This window comes from Antechinus flavipes, chromosome 1 (genome assembly GCF_016432865.1).
Source record: "Antechinus flavipes isolate AdamAnt ecotype Samford, QLD, Australia chromosome 1, AdamAnt_v2, whole genome shotgun sequence".
Taxonomy (NCBI): Eukaryota; Metazoa; Chordata; class Mammalia; order Dasyuromorphia; family Dasyuridae; genus Antechinus; species Antechinus flavipes.
The window spans coordinates 119,956,727-119,980,095 of NC_067398.1; the positions used below are offsets into that span (position 1 = coordinate 119,956,727).

A 23,369-nucleotide genomic window follows, 5' to 3' on the forward strand; every position below is an offset into this window, starting at 1 on the left:
AATTCATAAAAAGACAAAGAAAAAGGTAAATTAAAATGTTTTTAAGCTTTTATAAAATGTTTTATAATACAGGCTACAAAGATCATAGAGGGGCAGAACAAGGAGGCAGAGCTCTCTTATTTGCTAAAGAGGCCATAGCACAATACAACCACCTTAGCCTCAAGGAGAGTTATGTATTCAAAAAATGCGCCCTTAGATGGAGACTAATTATAGTAGAAAAGAAAGGATGACTAATTAAATTAATGAGGAAAAGGGAAATTTCCTTCCTGCCCAAAATAATCAAAAGTGAGAAGGCCTAGATTTTATGAATCCTACAGTCACATGGCATTAATAATTTATAAAGTTTTATGTGAGATTATAAATGATATATAGTAAAATAATACAGCATATGAAACTAAAATGTCCCTGAAATGTATTCATCATGAGACAGATGATTAAACTAGATTGCTGTTGTAGTAAATACAAGACAGCAAGATATGAATTTGTTTTGAATGACAAAGAAAAATTTATTTAAGTTTACACCATTTGGTTAAATACCTAAAACTCAAGAAATTATAGGTGAGAAAATTATTTTCTGATTATATAGTTTTGATTTTCATTTTCCAAATTATGACAGCATTCTTTTTTTAAAATCATCTAATACTAAAGTTCACTTCTCAGCCAGAAATGCCGCTGCCCTCTCTTCTCCCCCCCCTCCCCCAGAGGCATTTATCTATGTGGGTGTGACAGTGGGATTGGCAAGAGGCTTATAGAATTGAGGTTAGGGGAAGGGGGTGTGTAGTAGCATACACAGAGCAAGAACAAAAAACATTATGTATGAAAATTGGAATCTATGACTAAAAAAGATAAATGAGCAAATGGCACCTTAGCATGCACAAACTAAAAAGGGTTACACATTAAACACTCTTTTGTGCAGCTTAAAATAAGAACAAAGAAAACCCTCCAAACTGGTAGAATCAATTGTCTCAAGTTTTAATTACTGAAACTATAGCTAATATGGCAAAAAGAAAAAGTCTAGGCTATCTAGGAATATTTTCAAATACAGAGTTAAATATGTAATGCAGAATTGTGAAGATTACTATATTAAATGAAAAATACTATAGTAGTTGTGAAGGGTTTTTTTTTTTGGCTTAACACTGATAATTACTTATAGCACAAATGGAAATAAATGTTAAAAAGAAATAATTATAAAATATATACATAATTAAGAATAATAAATATATAAGAACAGGAAAAAAGGGAGTTAATATTAATTAACTTAGAAATTTATAGTTTAGCACATACCAATTGTTGGACTGTAGAAATACTGGATAAATCTGTTTTCTGGCTCTTGTGGTTGAAAAGTATGAACAAACTGGCGGGTAGCACTGGTTTCATTTTTGGCCACATCTTCAAGATAAAATGCTTGTTCCAAAAGAATTCGCCACTGTACTTGTGTACGACGATGTCTCTGAACTGAATAAATGACCTAGGTTAAGAGAACATGGAGTAACCAGTTAAACCTAAGGCACTTTAATCATGTGGAATGTTTAATACAAAAATTGTTAGGAAGGTTATAAAATAAATGATCTTGTTTGAAGACAGAATGCAGATGGTATCTAAGCAAATCTTGGAGAATAATATATAACCAGTGAAATGTACAAAAGACAAGAGCATAATCTAATCAAACTTATGAATCACACTTAACTAAAAATTCTACATTTGTGGGCAATAGCTATAATCTTTAATAAATGAAATAGTTAAAATAATTTCTTTTACCTGCTTATGAAGTTTAACCAAACTTTTTTCACTTGGGTAAGTATTATGTTTTTCATCAAAGTCTTCATAGTCATCCATATTTCTGCCCATTTTTTCTTGGTATTCTGTAGGACACTATTAGGAAGATATATAAATATATACATACATTTTTAAATAATGAGTACTTTTAAACATACAGAAAATAAGTTTCTCAACTTAATGAAAACATCTCCATTTTTCATCATAGCTAACTTTCTTAAAACTTTTGTTTTGTGATTGGCATTTTGGATTCAATTCAATAACAATAAACTTTTATTATACACTTATTTTGTATCAAACACTGTGCTAAGTATGGAGGATATATTGAAAAGGTATCAGCTTCTGCTTTCAAGTTCCCCATTTATTCTACTATTGAAAGATCTGACAAGTAGAACACAAAGTATAAAAGACAAGGTTGAAAGAATGGGGACAAAGGAGAAATATTCAAGACAAAGAAAATCTAGAATGAACACTTTTACCTAGTGAGGGAAAAAGGAGAATTGGGGAGGTTTCATGGAGGACAGAGTCACTTGCAGTGAGTCTTAAAGAAAGAGATAGATTATGAAATAAGAGAATGCATTTCAAGTACAGTGAAAGTTTTGTACAACTAAATGGAAGCAAGAGGTAATGGACAAAAAAATTAAGTAGTCTAATTGGAAACACTGATGAGGAATATTTAATAAGGGCTAAAAAGACAGACTGGTGTCAAAATATATCCTAAAAGCTGGATTTAAATGTATTAGGATAGATGTGAATTAAAATGAATGGAAAGGAAAGAATGAAGATATTATAAAAACTGAAAGAGGGATAAGTAGCTGAAACAGAATTATGGCAGTGTGAGTAGAAAAAAAAGAACATGAGCAAGTTGTTGAGGTGGAATCAGCAGTACTTGGCAAATGATTGGAGTGGAAGAGGAAAAGGGAAGAATGAAAAATGAGTGATAGTTTGAACCTGAATGATGAAAATGTAGGGAGAAGGGAGATGACGAGTAGTAGGGGCATCTTGAATTCAAAATGTCAGCTGAGCACTTGGGCAGAGATCCTGTCTCTGATGTCAGAGATCTGGGGCTGGAATTCAGAGACAATTTAGATCCATATATATAGATTTGAGAGCTGTCTGTAGAGAAGTAAATAACCACCATGGGAATAGACAAGATCATTAGGGAAGACAGTGAACAGAGAAAACAACGTAGGACAAAAATCTACATAGGAGTTTAGAAAAAGTCAATGAATTAGCAAAGGGGAAGCCAAAAGGTATAAGTTAAATATGGAGAGGGCAGCTAGATGGTGTAGTGGATAAAACATTGACCCTGGAGTCAAGGGAAGCCAAGTTGAAATCTGGCTTCAGATACTTAACACTTACTAGTTGTGTGATTCTGCACAAGTCACTTAAAACCCCAAATGCCTCTCAAAAAAACTAAATCAAAAACCCAAAAAGAAATCTAATCCATAAAACTCAAAATATCTTGGGAGGTTTTAGTGAACAAAATTTACATTTATTTGAGCAGAGAACCCACAGATAAGGGTATGATACCTTATGTGGACAGAGGGAAGGGAAGAGAATGAAGAAAGGAAGGAAAATAGGAAGGAGGAAGAAAGGAAGGGTGAAAAGGAGGAATGGAGGGAGGAAGAAAGGAAAAGAGGGAAAAAGGAAAGGAGGGTAGAGAAGTTAGATAGGAGAAATGGCTAGTCAAATTCTATAGAAAAAAAGTCAAGGCATATGAGGACTAAGAAAAAGGGCATGAACTTTAGTAATCGAGAGGCTACTGCTGACCTCTGAAAGAAGTCTGTGCTTTAGAACAGCAGAACCTGAAAAAAAGAATGAAAAGGATGTGGAAGTAGAAGCAATGACTATGGAAGATTGTCCAGGATCACAAGACCACAGATTTAGAGCTGAAGGGGACTCCAAGCTCATCCAGGCCAAACCCTTTCATTTTACCAGTAAGCAAACTAGAATTCAAAGGGGTCAAAGTAACAAGCCCAAAGGCATAGAAGAGGAGCAGATTAAAACCAGCTTCTATGACTCCAAATCTATTATTAATAATGAAAGAAAGAGACATTTGGAAAAACAGTGAAGGTTTGTAGGCTTCGTGGAAGATTTTTTAAAGAAGATAAGCATATCTATACACTGAGGAAATAACAAAATAGTGAAAGAATGAACAAATAAGAAGTGAATGAAGATGAAAAGAAGTGAGGGGTAATAATAGGAATGTGCCTGAAAAAAAAAAAAAGAAGAGCTTAGATTCTAGGATGTCTCTTGGCAGCCTCTTCCCCTGCAGTTGAAACAAAGCAGAGCATAGAAGTAGAGATGTAAAGAAGTTTTGGTGGGCAAGAGAGGATAAAAGGAGATGGTCTCAAAATGTAGATCAATAAAACAGGAGCTAGGGAAGAATCGAGAAATGGCTGCTGTGGGATTTCTAAGGAATAATCAATCAGAATGAATACAAGGACTGGGAAAGGTCTCCCCCACAAGGTGGGCTTTTAGCTGAATCTTGAAGGAAGAGAAAAAAGCTAAGAGGTAATTGATGAGACCAAGTCTTCCAGGAATGAAGTATAGCCAGAGATGGAGCTGTCCAGAGATGGTCGAGGAAAGAACACATAAGCCAGTGTAAAAGAATCACAAAACACTTCTAAGAAAATATAAAAAGACAGAGGTGAGAAGAATGACAAGCACATTTCTAATGCATGTAAAGAGTTTTAAGGTTTAAAAAACTGGTAAAATTATTATTTTTAAAAATCCCACTATATTCTACACTCAGAATACCACCCCCCATATAGATTTAATACCACAATTATGACCTTATACATGTTTCAAAGTTTGGAGATTTTAAAAATCCTTATTAACAAAGCTAATATTAGGGTTCTAAAAAGTAGGTACATGATGAACTCATCAATAACTAAAATTTAGGCATGTGAACAAATCTAACACATTGATTATTTAATCATGAGCATCCAAGGTGTGCTACTTCTAAACGGTTCATTTCAACCAATAGTAGAGTAATGTAGAAGATCAATTAATCCATCAATTTAAGTAACCATGGAGATGTATTCAACAGAACTGACAAAAATACCAGAGTCTTAAGATACTTATAAAAAAGAAAATGGCTAGAGTTAAGCCATGTTACAATCTTTCACCTTTACCAAAGTCAAGATAACTGTATAAGTAGCAAGACAGAGAGCTTAGAACATGGAGGGGAAAAGGGAGGATGTTCCTAAATAAATACACTGGAGATAAGTTTAACAAAATCTTCAGATAATTCAATTTTTAGAAATACCTAGACATACTTGCTCAATACTGAAACATCACAGTAGTACTTACTATTTTTTCATTTATTTCGAGCTATATGCTTCTACAAGCAATGTGAGATGACAAATGTTGAAAAATCAAATACTAATTAGAGGCATTTTGTTTTTAAAGAGAAGAAGTATTTTAACTGTAAGACAATTGCTACTCACATGTAGCAGGATATATTATCACTTTGGTTATGGCATCCCCTTTATTGCTTATAAAAGTAATGTGAAAATGTTTTGTGTAGAGCATGTTATAACAAAAGAAAACAATTTCACATAAAAACAACTAACAAGAAATTCAAGTAAGTGAAATTCTTTCCAAAATTATTAAAAGAAAAAGAATACCTTTTTATGTTATCTAGTTACCTATGCTTAAGATTGGCTATCTAAAATCACAATCATGTGATTAAAACATTTTAATTAAATTAAAACAAATTAACAATTAAAATAACCCAAATTTTTGAAAAATCTTGAAAAAATTATGACTACTTCCAAAAATGAAGAATCTTAAAATATATATATCAAGATAGAAAATAAATAAATAAAACTGCTATGATAATAATTTAATTACCTTTTTTAATATTGTATCAACACATTTCCTCAAAGGGTGGTTATACTTGATGCTTTCATTCACTTTTCGAACCTCCTGTAAAACAATAAAAATCCAAATATTTCAATTTCTTTAGAATAGTAGGTTAAACTTCAAAGGCAGATAAAACATAGATTATATATGCACAAATTACTTCTCAGGTCAAAATTTCTTAGTTTTTTTAAATTACTATGCTTATTTTGGACACTATGTTTTGAAGCCTAAGTTTGCATCAACTTTTTATACTATAATAGAAAAAGTTCCTTTCACTGAATATCATTATTGATTAAAAAGAGACCAAAAATGAAAACCAACAAGATTTTTTTAATACGCAAGCCTCTTATACCTCCATATTTTATTTTCATCATCTTCCATATCAGGATCAAACAAAAGCTTAGAAAAGTTTGTAATTGCCACAACTAGACCACAAAGACAAATATACAATAAAAAAAGGCTACAACATTTTCAGGGAACCTTTGAACTGCCACCATTCTCAATTTTTAACTGTATTCCCTAAATCATTGTATTATTAGGTAACTTCAAATATCCAGAAGATGTCTAAGAATATTTCAAGAATATATGTTTTTTAATCTGAATAATAAAAATAAAGTCCATGCACTAAAAAGCAAACATCTCACTAAAAAGACTTTTCAAAAATGTCTGGAGAAGTTTTGAAAGATCAGCTTGTTTCAGTATAGGAAATAAAATACTTCTGTGTTTTAGCATTAATGGATAACTGATAATCTTGCTTGATAAACAGTATGAACTACTTCCATCAAGTAACTTAAGAAAATTTATGATCCCATTTCTTGACAACAGGACACTCTGCTCTTTGTTAACCTAGTTTTCATGCCTGGAAATCTATAAAAGCTAGAGACCACTTCATATACAAGACAAATTTATTCAGCTGTCTTCCAAAAAAAAAGTCTTGTATAAAATTCTTGTTTATACCAGCATGTTTTTAGAAATGGAAAATTAGCAAGAGCTATGCTTCAGAAGTCAGAACTTCCTAATATAAAGCATAATTTCCTCAACCTCAATGAGCTCTAACTATATTCTAACTCACTGATTCTTCAGGATCATCATGTCCAGTACATTGATATCATCTGAAACATTTCCAAAATCCTGTACTGTTAAGGAAATTTCAATTTCTGCCCTTCCATCTCTCTCACTCAAAAATTTTCTTTCTCCTACTCAAAAGTTTGCTCACTATTATATTGATGTATGAACTTTGTTCTTCCCTCATTTTTTGCTTTATAAAGCCTCAATCTTATAATCACCTACTTCCAGAATGTCCTTTCACTCTTAAATTCCTTGCCCACTTGTCCTCTCTCCAATCTTCAATTAATTTTTATTACCACCTTCTATCCTAGAAGATATCATGAAACTAAGTTAACTAGGATCATGAAAAATAAATATTATCTATCCTAACAAGTAGACCTTTACTAGCGTAAGGTTTATGTATGTGTTTTTTATTCTCTTGGATCTTTGTTACAAGGTTAATGTATGTGTTTTTATTTACCCAAAGGGTAAGAAGGCAGGGAGTGGGAGAGAGGAAAAAGTTTGAAAATTATAAAAAAAAAAAAATTAAAGAGCAGCTTATACTTGTTGCTTATATTATCTCAAAACCTCTTGTAATCTAGGTATCAAATCCCAGCAGTTTACAGAAACAATTACCTCCAAAACATCTTATCATTAAGTCCAACTCTTCCCCACTTCCATCTTCTGAGGATTCTACAAATAGATCAGTGCACCAACATTTTTATTCTTAATATTCTTCTCTCCCTTAATGTCTAATAACTTTTTAGGAGAATGTCTGGGGTTATCTAAGTATACCATCATATCATCAGCAAAGAGTGATAATTTGGTTTCCTCATTGCCTATTCTTATTCCTTTAATCTCTTTCTCAACTCTTATTGCCAAAGCTAGCATTTCTAATACAATATTAAATAGTGACAGTGATAGTGGGCAATCTTGTTTCACTCCTGATCTTATTGGGAATGGTTGCAGTTTGTCCCCATTACATATGATGCTTACTGATGGTTTTAAATAGACGCTACTGATTATTTTAAGGAAAAGTCCATTTATTCCTATACTCTCAAGTGTTTTTAATAGGAATGGATGTTGGATTTTATCAAATGCTTTTTCTACATCTATTGAGATGATCATATAGTTTTTGTTAATTTGGTTAATATTCTCCCTTAACTTCTTGGCCAGTGCACCTTCCACTTCTCTTCCTATGACTCTAATCACTTCTTTTCTTACTCTTTTGCTGGCTTCTTAACTTTTTCTCACCCTTTTAAAAATTATTATTTATGTAAGTGTTAGTATCTTGTCCTTTATTTCATCTTCCTCCATGATCTCATTGGTTCTCATGCTTCAAGTACCATTTTTATGCAGAGTCCATTCTTTAATCTTAAAACATTATCTACTCTTCTAGTCTCAGCTCCCACTATTTCACAAGAATCCACTTCAGCTATGATTAAGCCATTTCCTTTATGTACAATACTATTGCTTCTATACCTACTTATCCTAACTCATCTTTCAAAACACAGCTGAAGTATTACCTTTCCATATCTTCCCTAGGCACCATCGTTGAAAATGATCCCTGTTTCTTTGATTCCTGATGCATATCTATAAAACAATGATCTCTATTTAACACGTATGTATTACATATCTTTTAAGTATTTCACATCTTGTATGTATTACACGTTTCCCTTTCAGTGTCTTGTCCACCTTCATATCTGGCACAAAGAGTAGTCAAATATTTCTTGTATGTTGTTTAAAATAAATTATATCTTCTAGTCTTCAACTATGAATTACACATGTATCTAAAAAACTTTATAAGATACTGATTTCTCATTATAAACATACTCTGGTAGATATACAAGCATGAACAATATAAAAATTGAATGTTTTGATGATTCCATGATTTACAGGTATCCATTCTCACTGTATTTACTGGTATAGACTACAAACTATAACTGTCTTACTACAGAGGTACATTTTTTAATGAATGAGTTTACTTCTATATCTGGCCAGGTCTAGTCATCACTCCTAAAATATTATAGCTTACATAATCCCATTTTTTCCCCCATTGTCCAAAAGGGTTTGCAATGAGATTTCTTTAAAAAGTAGCAAAGAATTATCTTTTCTTTTTAAGTCATTCTTCATACAATAATCAAAGTAATCTTCCTAAGGCCCTGATTTGACGTGGTCACTTCTCAAAATTTCCTGAGTACTCCTCTACTCTCCATCAGAAACTACCATAGGTTGGTGATTAAGGGTCTCTATGACATGTAGCCAAATATCTATTCCAGTCTCATTTCTTCTACATTAGCATGCTTCACATATTCTATGTTTTAGAGAAAATGGAACATATTGCTTCCTGCATTTGAAATTTCATATTTGTCCTACATATATAAACTCAAACTCATAATCCATGTCTGGATTATATTTCCTTCTCAGTTCTTCAGGACTCTACGAGCCTCCCTAATAGCTGGGATTGCAGAGATCTATTACCACGCCATGCCATTATCTACATTTTCCATTGTTTCCATCTCCCCTTACTTTCTAGTAGAGCCATCTTTTGTAACAATGAATAAAAAAAAGGATTGGGGGAGAGAGGGAAGAAAGGAGGAGAGAAAGTGGTTCAGCTAAACTAACCAATATATCAAGAAAATATAACACTTCATGAAGTGTCCATAATCCTCTCACCTCAATGAAGAAACAGAAATAGGTGCCTTTTCATATTTCTTCTCTGGATACTTATAATTTTGCTATATTCAATTTTCAACAACTTAGATTTCAAAAAGACCAGTACAGAAGATGAAAATAGGGACAAATCATGAAGAGAATAAGATCTTACCAAAGTGTAGAAAAATTCAGTTGAGAGTGTCAAGTGTTTAAGTTTTTAAAAAAGCCAAGGTTGTTGAAGAAAGTTTAAGACAACAAAAAAGTATTTGTTAGCTAATTTAAAGAAAAATAGAAGCTCAAAGTAAATGGTTAAAGAAAGCAAGCACACTGCTGTCAATTCTTATTTTATTTTAGCTTTCTGTCAAGAAAGACCTTTGGACTAAAAAAAAAACACCAAGTAATAAAGAGTTGATACTCAAGGTAAGAGCCTACAACTGACCTGCCTTTAATAAAGCAAGTCATAAAGACTAAATGAATTATATATCCCAAATTACTAAAAGAATTGGTAGATGATCCTGATGCATCAATCAATGAATTCTGAGAGATCACTGAGGGGACAGAGCCAAAATAGCAAACAGTGTAGAAGGTTCCCCTCTGGAAATTCTTGCAAACAAATTTAAAACATGCATCAGACTAAATCTGGATGGAGAAACCCAGAAAGAATGAATTAGGCCTTTGTTTAGCACAGGTAATCACAGGGAGACAGAGAAGAAAGTCTGCACACACTGTATTGTGCCAAGGACACAGGTGCATTGAGCACTCCAGTTTTCAGAAGGAGATTATATACTGGGGCAAAAGAGGACCCCAGACCCATACCAGGTAACTGTAATGAGGATAGATGCTAACTGGCAGCTTTGCTGCCCAGTACTCAGTTCTAAGGCAAAATGGAAGGAGATTCAGGGATGGTGCTCCCAAGTAATGAAGCATGAGGTGGTACACCAACAAAAGAAAGAAGTTTGGAAGTTGACAGTAACAATGATGATGAAATTTAGAACCCAAGCTCATATTAGGTGAGGTTCTCCTTTCCAGCATTTGGCTCATCCTACAGAAAAATACCTAAGTCGGAAATCTCAGGGGAATCTACAATTATGCTACTCTGAACAAAAAGAAATTTCCATTTGGCTAATGAGGTGGAGTCCAACAGCATCTATTTTTTTTTTTAATCATAGCTTTTTATTTACAAGAAATATGCGTGGGTAATTTTTCAGCATTGACAATTGCAAAACCTTTTGTTCCAATATTTCCCCTCCTTTCCTCTCCCCACTCCCCCAGATGGCAGGTAGACCATTACATGTTAAATATGTTAAATACAATATATGTATACATATCCATATAGTTATTTTGTTGCACAAGAAGAATCGGACTTTGAAATAAGGTAAAATCAATCTGAGAAGGAATTCAAAAATTCAAGTGGACAAAAACAGAGGGATTGGAAATGCTATGTGGTGATTCACACTCATTTCCCAGAGTTCCTTCACTGGGTGTAACTGGTTCTATTCATTATTGAACAAATGGAACTGATTTGGTTCATCTTATCGTTGAAGAGAGCCACGTCCATCAGAATTGATCATCATATAGTACTGTTGTTGAAATATATAATGATCTCTTGGTCCTACTCATGTCACTGAGCATCAGTTCATGTAAGTCTCTCCAGGACTTTCTGAAATCATTCTACTGGTCGTTTCTTTTCTTTTTTTATTTTTATTATTATTTTTAAAAATAATTATAACTTTTTATTGACAGAACCCATGTCAGGGTAATTTTTTACAACACTATCCCTGGCACTCACTTCTGTTCAGATTTTTCCTCTCCATCCCTTCACCCCCTCCCCCCAGATGGCAAGCGGTCCTATACATGTTAAATATGTCACAGTATATGCTAGATACAACATATGTGTGCAGAACCAAACAGTTCTCTTGTTGCACAGGGAGAATTGGATTCAGAAGGTATAAATAACCCGGGAAGAAAAACAAAAATGTAAAGAGTTTACACTCATTCCCCAGTGTTCTTTCTTTGGGTGTAACTGCTTCTGTTCTTCATTGATCAATTGAAATGGAGTAAGATCTTCTCTTTGTCAAAGATACATCCTCATACAGTATCGTTGTTGAAGTGTATAATGATCTCGTGGTTCTGCTCATTTCACTTAGCATCAGTTCATGTAAGTCTCTCCAAGACTCTCTGTATTCACCCTGCTGGTCATTTCTTACAGAACAATAATGTTCCATAACATTCATATACCACAATTTACCCAACCATTCTCCAATTGATGGGCATCCATTCATTTTCCAGCTTCTAGCCACTAAAAAGAGGGCTACCACAAACATTTTGGCACATACAGGTCCCTTTCCTTTCTTTTAAGATCTCTTTGGGATATAAGCCCTAGTAACACTGCTGGATCAAAGAGTATGCACAGTTTGATAATTTATTGAGCATAGTTCCAAATTGCTCTCCAGAATGGCTGGATATATTCATAATTCCACCAACAATTTATCAGTGTCCCAGTTTTCCCACATCCCCTCCAACATTCTACATTATCTTTCCCTGTCATTGTAGCCAGTCTGACAGGTATGTAGTGGTATCTCAGAGTTGTCTTAATTTGCATTTCTTTGATTAATAATGACTTGGAGCATCTTTTCATATGGTTAGAAATAGTTTCAATTTCTTTGTCTGAGAATTGTCTGTTCATATCCTTTGACCATTTATCAATTGGAGAATGGCTTGATTTCTTATAAATTAGAGTAAATTCTCTATATATTTTGGAAGTGAGGCCTTTATCAGAACCTTTGACTGTAAAAATATTTTCCTAGTTTATTGCTTCCCTTCTAATCTTGTCTGCATTAGTTTGTTTGTACTAAAGCTTTTCAATTTGATATAATCAAATTTTTTTATTTTGTGATCAATAATGATCTCTAATTCTTCTTTGGTCACAAATTCCTTCCTCCTCCACAGGTCTGAGAGGTAAACTATCCTATGTTCTTCTAATTTATTTATAATCTCATTCTTTATGCCTAGATCATGAACCCATTTTGATCTTATCTTGGTGTACGGTGTTAGTGTAGACAATGCCTAGTTTCTGCCATGCTAATTTCCAATTTTCCCAGCAGTTTCTGTCAAACAGTGAATTCTTATCCCAAAAGCTGGGGCTTTTAGGTTTGTCAAACACTGTATTATTAAGGTTATCGGCTATTTTGTCCTTTGAACCTAATTTATTCCACTGATCAACTAGTCTATTTCTTAGCCAATTCCAAATGGTTTTGGTGACCACTGCTTTATAATATAGTTTTAGATCTGGTACTGCTAGGCCACCTTCATTTGATTTTTTTTTTCATTAGTTCCCTTGAAAGTCTTGACCTTTTGTTCTTCCAGATGAATTTTGTTGTTATTTTTTCTAGGTCATTAAAATAGGTTTTTTGGAGTCTGAATGGTATAGCACTAAATAAATAGATTAGGTTAGGTAGTATTGTCATCTTTATTATATTTGCTCAACTTATCCAAGAACACTTAATATTTTTCCAATTGGTTAGATCTGACTTTATTTGTGTGGAAAGTTTTTTGTAATTTCAGCAGCATCTATTATTGCTCAGACTCAAACACAGAGTAGGAATTTGCAAAGTTCAGATTAGGGTAAGGCAGTAATCATGGTTTTGACCTTTATAGGAACTCTTTGGAAGCCACTAATGAAAAGTGAGCAGGAGGCCAATTAGATGACATCTAAGAGTTCTATTATACTCTAATTTTAAAAAATTAATGTTATTTTCCTTAATTACATGTAAAACAATTTTTTTTACATTTGTTTTTAAAACTTTTAAGTTCCATATGCTCTCCCTTCCTCCCCAAGACCTCAATGAGAAGGCATATGCAAAGTTATGCGACCATTTCCATTAAAGTCATATTGCAAAAGTAAACATAAGAGCTCCCTACCAAAAAAACAACCCCTCAAGGAAAATAAAAGAAAAAAAAAAAGGTATGCTTTAATCTGTCTTCAGAAACAATTAGTTCTTTCTCTAGGGATGGATAGCATTTTTCAATTTCAGTCCTTCAGAGTAGTTTTAAATCATTGTATTGCTGAGAAAAGCAAGGTCATTCCCAAGTGATGATGCACAGCACTGCTATTATTTTTTACATAGTACATTTCACTTTGTTTGAGATCATAGAGGAATTTCCAGGTTTTCTGAGAGGATACACTTCATCATTTCCCAGAGAACAATAGTATTCCATCATAATCACATACCACAATTTATTCAGCTATTCCCCAATTGATGAGTATCCCCTTATGCTTCTCCTGAGACCTACACTTGAAAATCAAATTTTCTATTCAATTCTGATCTTAACATGGATGCTTGAAAGATCTCTATTTCACTGAATATCCACCTTTCCCCCTAAAGGATTATACTCAGTTTTATTGGGCAAGTAATCCTAGCTCCTTTGCTCTTTGGAATATCATATTATAAGCACCCCAATCCTTTAAGGTAGAAGCTGCTAAATATTGTGTTATCCTGACTGTGGTTCCACTATACTTGAATTGTTTCTTTCTGGATGCTTACAATATTTTCTCCTTGACCTAGGAGTCCCAGGATTTGGCTATAATATTCCTTGTGATCTTGGGATTTCTTGCAGGAGGTGATTGATGGATTTTTTCAATTTCTATTTTATCCTATAGTTCTAAAATATCAGGACAGTTTTCCTTGATAATTTCTTGAAAGATGATGTCTAGGCTGGCTCTTTTTTTGATCATGGCTTTCAAGTAGACCAATAATTTTTAAGGTATTTCTCCAGGATTTATTTTCTAGCTCAGTTTTTAAAAATTTTAAAATATATATATATATGTGTGTGTGTGTGTGTGTGTGTGTGTGTGTGTGTGTGTGTATTTAATAGAGCTCTTTATTTTTCAAAATACACTCAAAGATTTTTCAAAAGTCACTCTTGAAAAATAATGTTCTAAATTTTTCTCCCTCCCTCCTTCCCCAGACAGCAAGTAATCTAAATATAGGTTTAAACATATGCAATTCTTCTAAACGTATTTCCAGATTTATCATTCTGCACAAGAAAAATCAGATAAAAAGGGGGAAAAATGAGAAAGAAAAAAACAAGCAAGCACAACAAAGGAGAACACACTATGTTGTAATCTATATTCAGTCTCCAAAAGTCCTCTGAATGCAGATGCCTCTCTGCATCACAAGTCTACTGGAATTGGCCTGAATCACCTTATTGTTGAAAACAGCCAAATCTATCATATTTGATTATCTAGCTGAGTTGGTTTTCCAATGAGATTGTTAACAATTTTCTACTTTTTCATTTTTTTGGTTTCATTTTATTGTTTTTTGATTTCGCATCAACTTCCATTTGCTCAAATTTAATTTTTAAGGAATTATTTTCCTCAGTGAGCTTTTGTATTTCCCTTTCCCATTTGGCCAATTTTTTAAAAAATCATTCTTCTCCTCATTAGCTTTTTGTATTTCCTTTTGCATCATTCTCATTTCTCTTCCCAATTTCTTCTCTACCTTTCTTACTTGATAGTCAAAATCACTTTTAGGCTTTTCCACGGCCTGAGAAGACCAATTCTTATTTTTCTTGGAAGCTTTGGATATAGGAGCTTTGACTTTGTTATCTTCTTCTGAGTGTATTTTGATCTTTCTTGTCACCATAGTAACTTTCTATGGTCAGAATCCTTTTCTGTTGTTTGCTCATTGTCCCAGCCTATTATTTGGCTTTTAAGTCTTTGTTAAAGTAAGGCACTGCTTCCAGGGTGGAGGGCATAATGTCCCAAACTTCAAGAGTTTTGTGCAGCTGTTCTCAGAGATCCTTCTATGGACCTGTTTTCAATTTTTCCAAGGTGTCATGATCCAAGAAGAAGTATATTTGAGTCACCACAAGCTCTTTTTTCAGCCCTGGAATTATGAGGAAGGTTTCTGCTCTACTGTGGTTCTAGTGTGCTAATACAATAGAATCCTTTCTCACTGCAAGTAGAGACCTCCTTCTGACTAGTTTGACCATCTTACCATCTATGGGATAAGACCTCTGGAAAGTGCTACCACCACTGCCACCACCTCTGCTGTTGCCATTGTTGCCACTGCCGATTCAGCGGCTCCCAAAGCCCCCTCCTGGTTTGCTGGTTTCCCAAGACTCTCTCATCCTAGTGAGACAAATCTTTCCTGCTGCCCTTCGAAGTTGTCTTTGATGTCTCTATGATGAGAAGTATGGAAATCACCAGTGGTGCCATTAATTCAGAGGCCCCAATAACTGTTCTGATTTACTAAAACTAGGGCTGGCTAGTGCAGCTTACAATAGGACTGCACTAGACTCCTCTTGGTAAAACAGACCTTTCCTGCTGACCTTCTAAGTTGTCTTAGGCTGGAAAATCGTTCCATTCTGACACTGAAATTTGTGAGTTCTGATGCTTTAAAATTGTTTATTCATTATTTAAAAGAATTTGGAGAAGTCTGGGGGAGAGTTCAGATGAGTCCCTGCCTTTATTCTATCATCTTGGCTCTCCTCCCAATGCTTTGATCTTAAGAAAAGAATGGTAAGAGAAGGAAAGAGGAACACATGGGGCAATAGGGAAAAAAAAGTTAGGGAAAAATCATATCATATAAAAAGAGTGGCACAAGTAGACATCTATACAAAGAAGGAAGAGAGAGTTGGAGGAAGCAGCTGACACTTGGATCTCATGCTCTACATCAGAAGAGGGAACAAACACACACAGAGACACACATGCACATACACACACACACACACACACACACACACAGTTGAAAAGAGAAAGTTTACTCAAAAGAGAAATGGAAAAGGAGAGAAAAGGTGAGGAACAATTAGAAGAAGGGTAGATTAAGGGAGAGATTAGTCCTAAGTAAAATAAATTCTAAGGATATTTAAAAATACTATATGTAGCTTTTTTTGAGGTTGCAAAGAATGGAAATCTGAGAGAGTGGGTACATTACAGAGTATACAAATATGACACAATATTATTGTACTGAAATCTTATCAGTATAAGTACCAACCACACAGAATTCCAGAGGACTAAAGATCAGATTGCCTGACATGGCAAGTATAAGATAGAAGATCACTAGCCCCCACAATTAGTGCATTTTTTAAAATGTAGATTGCAAGATAAATACTGTCATGTTAGCATTGTAACATGACAGACAAGAACGCTAATGGAATCAGGTTACATTAAGAAAGACAGAATCTGCCACCTTCACTAGAGGTCTCATCAAGAAAAAGCTGACTAACTGAACTACATTAGATATAACTTCCCTTTTAGTTGATTCTTTGAACTCAATGAAACTATTACCTCAATCATCTCTTGACATTGTCTTATGTAAATGAAACTTATCAGAGCATTAACTTTCCTATTTGCTGACTCTAAGTATAAAGTTCACTAAAACTCCCTAACCTTAGTAGTTCACTGCCAAATTAAACGAAATTGAATCCATTTTGTTTAATAATACAACAGCCTTGTAAAACAGGTAATCCAAGGAAAGCACTACATAAATCATTTTACACTACAAAAATGTGAATAACTGCTTAATACTAGTGATTTTTGCTTAATACCAGATATTTGCAAACTGTGCAAACCTATCTGAGAATATGCAAAATTTTAAGTGAAAAAATAAAGCCAGAAAAATAAATGCTATATATATGAACAGGCTTCAGTATATTATTGTCTATGACTTGCAGGCAAGAAGTAGCATTAATTAGACAAAGCACCATGGAAAACCCCCCAACAATTTTGATAAGATTTTGCACTAACAAAACAAATGTAATTAAAATTAAAAGGGAAAGAGTTATTTAACTGGGTAAAATTCCTTGCTGCAAGTTTCTTTGATAAAGCTCTCACTTTCCAAGGTGAGTATGAGGTATGTATGATTTAAATTATAAGAACCAAAGCCACTTGTCAACAAACAAAAGGTCCAAAGATACAAACAAGCAGTTTTCAAAGGAAAACTTCTTCAAATCACTAAATAATCAGAAAAACTAAAATTAAAACAATTCTTGGCAAAGAAAACAAAAAAAGGGAAAATGTTGCTCTGGGAAAACAGGCACATTTGACATACTATTGTTGGAGCTGTAGTCATACTTGAAAACGATTTGGAATTCTGCCCCCCAAAATCACTGAACTGCATATTCTTTGGGCCCAGTGAGTGATACTACTAGGCCTATAACCCAAAGAGATTAAAGAAAGAGGAAAGGTACTTTTATATATGTATATAAAAATATGACAACTCTTTTGGTAGTGGCAAAGAATAGGAAATTAAGGAGAATATGCAACATTTGAGGAGTTGCAGAGGAGTAAGATGGTTTCAGAGAAACACATGAGAAGATTTTTAAACCAGAATAAATTTATAAAAACACCCAGGAAAGATATAAGAACTCTGATCTATTACTCAATAACCAGCCATAACTCCAGAGAACAGATGATGAAAAAATGCTCTTGAAAGAGAGGTAATAGACCTAAAATGTAGGTTTTGGACATGATTAACGTAATTTGTTTTGCCGGACTACATATGTCTCCCAATATTTGGAAAGGGGAAGGTGGGAAAGATATAAATAAAAAAACTATTAATTGAAATAAAACAAAATTGAAGTTCAAAAAAATTCAAGAAATATATGGGCTGTAATACTCAATAACATGTATTATCTTAATTATCTGATATCTTTCAGATTTTTGTGAGGAGCAAATAGAGCAAGTGTGTTTTGTAAATCTTAAAGCACTACATAAATATCACGATTTTCATAATTATCTACCAACACAGCATTGGACAAATCATCTTTAAAATGTCTGATATGAGCTTTTTTTTTTCTATACCTTTTCTTATCTTCAAATTTTCTTCAATTATAAGGATGAGCTTTCCATTAGAGAGAATTTATTGGTTGTGTTGTCTGATAAAATTCAGTGGCCAACATGAAAATATAACTAGAGAGCCAGGGAAAAGGTATCTTGAAAGATTTCCCACCACCTAATTTTCAGAATTCTAAATTCCCCAGCATATAAATTCAAAAGAGCCTGACATACTAAAAGCAATTTTCTCAATGTTTTCACAGACAAAAATGCTTACTACGATTCAAGAGTATCTACTTACTTCCATTATATCCTCTAAATTCTCTTCGGCATCTGCTTTCTCAGTCATCAGTTTGGCAGCCTTGAAATATGTCTTCATAAGTAGGTACCCTCTCTTAGCTCCATTCCAATGGGACCTAGGAATTTCCACCAAGCCATACCCCAACAATAAAACAAGGAGAAACAGGCCCCACGTATTGGCAGCAGCTATCCCAATTGTTTGAAGTTGATTCCTAAGAAAAAGAAATCATGACCAAATAATTATTTCTATAATTTCACTACTTGACTATGACAGATGAATGAATTAACATATATTTGAACAACACTCAAACATAGGTTTGAATACCACCTATGCTAGAACTTGCTCCCTCTTTCAAAAAAAGGTTGTTTCTTTATCTCAGACTGCTTCTAATTATCTAAAGTATTTTTTTTAAACATTGAACCGAAAACACCATTTGTCTGAGATCTATATTTTTTCTATTTTTGGCAACAAAGCTAATGTGAGAATATATTTTACGTGATTTCATACTGTATGATTGGTATCAAATTGCTCATCATGTCACAGCTCAATGGATGAGGGAAGGGCTGAAGGGAGGAGGAGAATTTGGAACTCAAAATGTGAAAAAAAATTTTTTTAAAGCAATTCAACAAACATTTATGTTATCTAATCTCAATTGGACTCTTACTGCAGAAAAGCAATCATTTTACTCCATAATTCATTCATTATTCCACTTTCTACACTGGCTATTTCAAATCTTGTGTTCTGCTCAAGCCTTAAACAGCAGCCTTACCTTAAACTCTCTACAGAGGACTTTTCTATATATTCTATTGAAAAAAAGTTTACATTATATGCTATAAGATCTTATTTCTCCCCTTCTCATCTTCCATTGCTCAGACATCTTTCCCATGATCTCTTCTTTTTTCTCCCCTCTCAGATATAAAGAGGTTGCTCTTATACTTACCAAGGCCAATTACTCTCCATGCACCTTTGATCAAACCTCCTTCCTTCTCTTAAAGATTTCCCCTATTATAATCCTCATTCTCTCTCTCTCTTATCTTCAATTTCTCCCTATCTCCTTAGTTCCTTCCCTGCTACCTATAAATATAATCATATCTCATCCATTCTCCAAAAACCTTCACTTAATTCTATCATCTCAAGTTATTATCCCATCTTTCTCTTCCTTTTCTGGGTTAATTAAACTCCTTGAGAAAGTCACTATTTTAAAGAACCTTTACTTCCTTTGCTCTTAACCTCTTCTAATTCTTCTGCAAGAAGGTTCCAAACATCATTCAAGTGAATGGACATGTCTATTTTAGACTAATTTGACTGAAGAACTTTTATAACACCAAAGCATATTTGTAAATTAACATTAATGTGATTTAAATGTAAAGGACTTAACTTTTCCAGTTAACAACTAGGAAAATGAACCTAATAATTTAAAAAGCACAGTTAAAAACATGAGTTTTAAGATGAAATATATGTTTTAAATTAACAACATATTCTACATAGACTTCTCTTTTATAAATCACTGAAAAGTACAATTTTGTATTTTTTCCTATGAAATCTGTATTTATCTGATGCATAGAACACAAGGAAGTTTGGGGGGAAAAAGAAACAAAAACCTAAGAATACTTTTATTTCTTTTCTTAATAAGTGGTATTCTTACCATTCTAAGTGCAAATTTGGATTTACAGCCACGTAAATTAAAAATGCTCCAAAAATCAGCAAATAAGTGCCATAATAAATTGCATTCTCAATCAGTGCTGTTTTGATCTTTCCAGTAATGGAAAATCCTCCTGATCTTGCATATGATTGCATAAAAGGTAACAGGATCCTAAAATAAAAGGGGGAAAAAAAATAAAGAGTACAATATTACTTAATTTCATCTACTGGATCAGTTTGTTACTATAATAAAATAATTATCATATTCTCAAATTAAGAATATAAGAGCATATCTAGAAGGCTTTACACCCTTGTCTCTGCCAATACTAGCTCTATGACCTTGAGCAAGTCAGTTAATTTCCTCATTTTTAAATGTGAAAATTCCTATCTAGCCTACCTATCTCACATCTCATATCTGAAGACTAAATAAGATTAAATAAAAGCAAATATAATGTGATCAACTGAAAATGACAAAGTATCATATGAAAGTAAGATATTATTATATGTGAACAAGAACAACTCCCCAAAAAACAAAAACAATAATGGGATGGCATAACTATACTGGCCAATAGAATGTTTTTTGGAGAAAATGTACTTAATATATTCCATGTTTCATTTTTTTTTGAGTATTTTTAATTAATAGCAGATATGTAATTTTGCTTACATACTATGCTTATGCTTACGTACTAATCTGTATTTCAACACATTTAAGGCCTTAGAAATAATATAATTCCTATCATAAAATGTTACTTTAACAATAAATGCTACACATAAGAAGAGGCAATGCAGAATAACATAAAGATCCACCATTAGAGTTGGGATGATCTGGATTCCACTTAACCTCTGATTATGTACTAGTTTAGTGACGAGCAAGTGACTCAACTTCTTATCCTTTTGGTAATTCCATTAAAGCTTTAAGTTAAAGAACTAAGTTACATATCTGTATAAGCAGGAGTTTACACACTGCTAGTTCCCCACACCACCAAAGTAATAGATCTAGCACTCCAAAAAGAAAAACTGAGACACATTTGGATGCTAGGATGGAGTAGCAGCTACAATCATCACTGTGCTCAAATCAAAAATAATAAACTGGAAAATACTAGGCACATACCTAATAAAGAGATAATTTCTGCCATGCTATTAGCACTTGGCTAAATCCTAAAAAGGAAAATTTTATTGAATATTGGAGAGGAAGAAGACAAAAGTAAAAACATTCATCACCTACCATGTTAAAAACTGTGATGTCCAATATACAACACGCCAGAAAATTGGCATGATTCCGTCAGGGATATAGCTCCATGGCTTGAAACACGGATGTTTTCTGTTTTAATGACACCGTCACACACCACCCCCAGGGCCCAAACAAAACAGTTAAAAGCTGCTCTTAACTTAAGCCATAAATTTCATTTTATGTTAATAAAAATAGAATTTCCTACTATAAATTCTATTATAGGAACATTTCACAATCTTGCTTTAAGTGATTTCTTTAACACACTGGCTTCATATTCAATGACAGTGGCTGAAAGCTGACTAAAAATAGCACAAAAACAAAGCTTTTTGTTCTAGAAAAGAATAGAGTTTCAACCTGAAGTGCCTGCCTAATTTTAATATTAGTTTTTAGAATGATGCTTTTGAAAAGTATTACTTATAAACTTTTAAAAAGAGCCTCATGGTCAGAATACTGGAGACAATGGTGAAGTAGCTTTAAAATATTGAGTTTAGGTACTTTTTAATAAATAAAACTATTTTTAAAAATACACAGATATATTTTTTGGACTAAAAAAATATAAATTGTTTCATTTGGAAGTTTTCTAGAAATCCAATTAATTTGTTTATAATGCCCTGGTTCACTCTGAAATTGTGTATTCATTCCACTTCTTTTCAATTTATTACATTCAGTTTCAGTAGGTGTTCAGTGCAAACAGAATAACTAATATACTGAATGGACAAGTATCTAATGCAAAATAGTACCTGGCACACTCAAATAAAAAACATATCTATAGCTCTCTTTATGGAGAAAAACAACTTTTACTATGAAAAAAGTTAGATGACATGATAATGTTTAAAATGGGTAAGCCATTTTTAAATTTAAAATTAAAAAGTATTACCCTGTAACAGGAGCAGCTGTAGAGTAAGATCCAGTTATATTGTTATTTTCTGAAGGGCTAGAGTTGGCAGCTTGTTTGCATCGGTTGTATATCGTCTAAAATATTGAAAATACATTTGAAAAAAATGAGGACAAGTTATACAAATCTGCTTATATTTTAGAAAATAATCAAATTCAAAATATTTCATTAAAACTTATGTAAAACATCACACAATTTAGCTGAGTTTTTTAATATGTATATCTTAAATAGATTTGTCAAAGTGTATAAAACTGAGACACAAGGAAAATGTTTACTCTTACCGTACTGACATCCAACGGCAGGATGAAGACTATGAGAAAGCAGAGATACCAAGCAAGTAGTGTTGCAACAATTACAAGTCTATGCTGTTTCTTAAAGTCTCCATATCGATGAAGTATTAATAAAGCCAGAAAAAAGACAAAAACAATCTCAAGTCCCAAAGCTGCACCGCTCATTATTATATGCTCCCTCGGGTCAAGCAAAGCTATTCATCTGAAGATAATGACCATAACTGTAAAAAAAGGAGGGAAACAAAGGGCAATATCAGCATATAAAATATTATTCTTAAAGTCTCCATATCAATGAAGTATTAATAAAGCCAGAAAAAAGACAAAAACAATCTCAAGTCCCAAAGCTGCACTGCTCATTATTATATGCTCCCTCGGGTCAAGCAAAGCTACTCATTTGAAGATAATGACCATAACTGTAAAAAAAAGGAGGGAAACAAAGGGCAATATCAGCATATAAAATATTATTCTTAATTATCAGCTCTTACTTTTAAGAACATTGAAAAATGTTTTAATATTTTCATTTTTAAGAATATTAATGCAAAATAGAGCCCAGCAGCCTTCCTGATAGAACTGAGACCTTTACTGTTTTAAAACCTAAAAAAAGAAAATCATTTCAATATTTGTTTGCCCAGGAAAATTCAAAACAATATCATTTTGATAGACCAATTTCATCTAAATTCCAATGATGAATTACAAACTTTAAAATAAAATGCAAAGTATCTAATCTATACTTGATAAATGATTAAGTTTTTCCTCTCAACTACTACATTCTAATGCCAATCCCTCAATTATTTAGGTTAAAGGTTTGGCAAAGTACTTTTCACCCATTATCTCATTTGGTCCTCAAAGGAAGCCTATAAGATAGATAGTAAATAATCTTA

The 23,369-nt window shown here is 33.2% G+C and overlaps 1 protein-coding gene across 2 annotated transcripts in view; it reads right to left on the reverse strand.

Annotated features, from left to right (window-relative positions):
- LMBRD2 (LMBR1 domain containing 2) overlaps positions 1 to 23,369 on the reverse strand; it is a 67,112-nt gene that overhangs the window by 25,298 nt on the left and 18,445 nt on the right. For both annotated transcript variants that reach the window (XM_051989861.1, XM_051989852.1), the window contains exons 2-9: positions 22,480 to 22,709; positions 22,181 to 22,275; positions 21,298 to 21,393; positions 20,077 to 20,244; positions 18,432 to 18,642; positions 5,638 to 5,712; positions 1,759 to 1,872; positions 1,285 to 1,468 (exon numbers count right to left, since the gene is read on the reverse strand). In XM_051989861.1, the coding sequence (XP_051845821.1) occupies positions 1,285 to 1,468; positions 1,759 to 1,872; positions 5,638 to 5,712; positions 18,432 to 18,642; positions 20,077 to 20,244; positions 21,298 to 21,393; positions 22,181 to 22,275; positions 22,480 to 22,653 (1,117 nt within the window). In that variant the 5' untranslated portion in view covers positions 22,654 to 22,709. The remainder of the gene's footprint in view (positions 1 to 1,284; positions 1,469 to 1,758; positions 1,873 to 5,637; positions 5,713 to 18,431; positions 18,643 to 20,076; positions 20,245 to 21,297; positions 21,394 to 22,180; positions 22,276 to 22,479; positions 22,710 to 23,369) is intronic.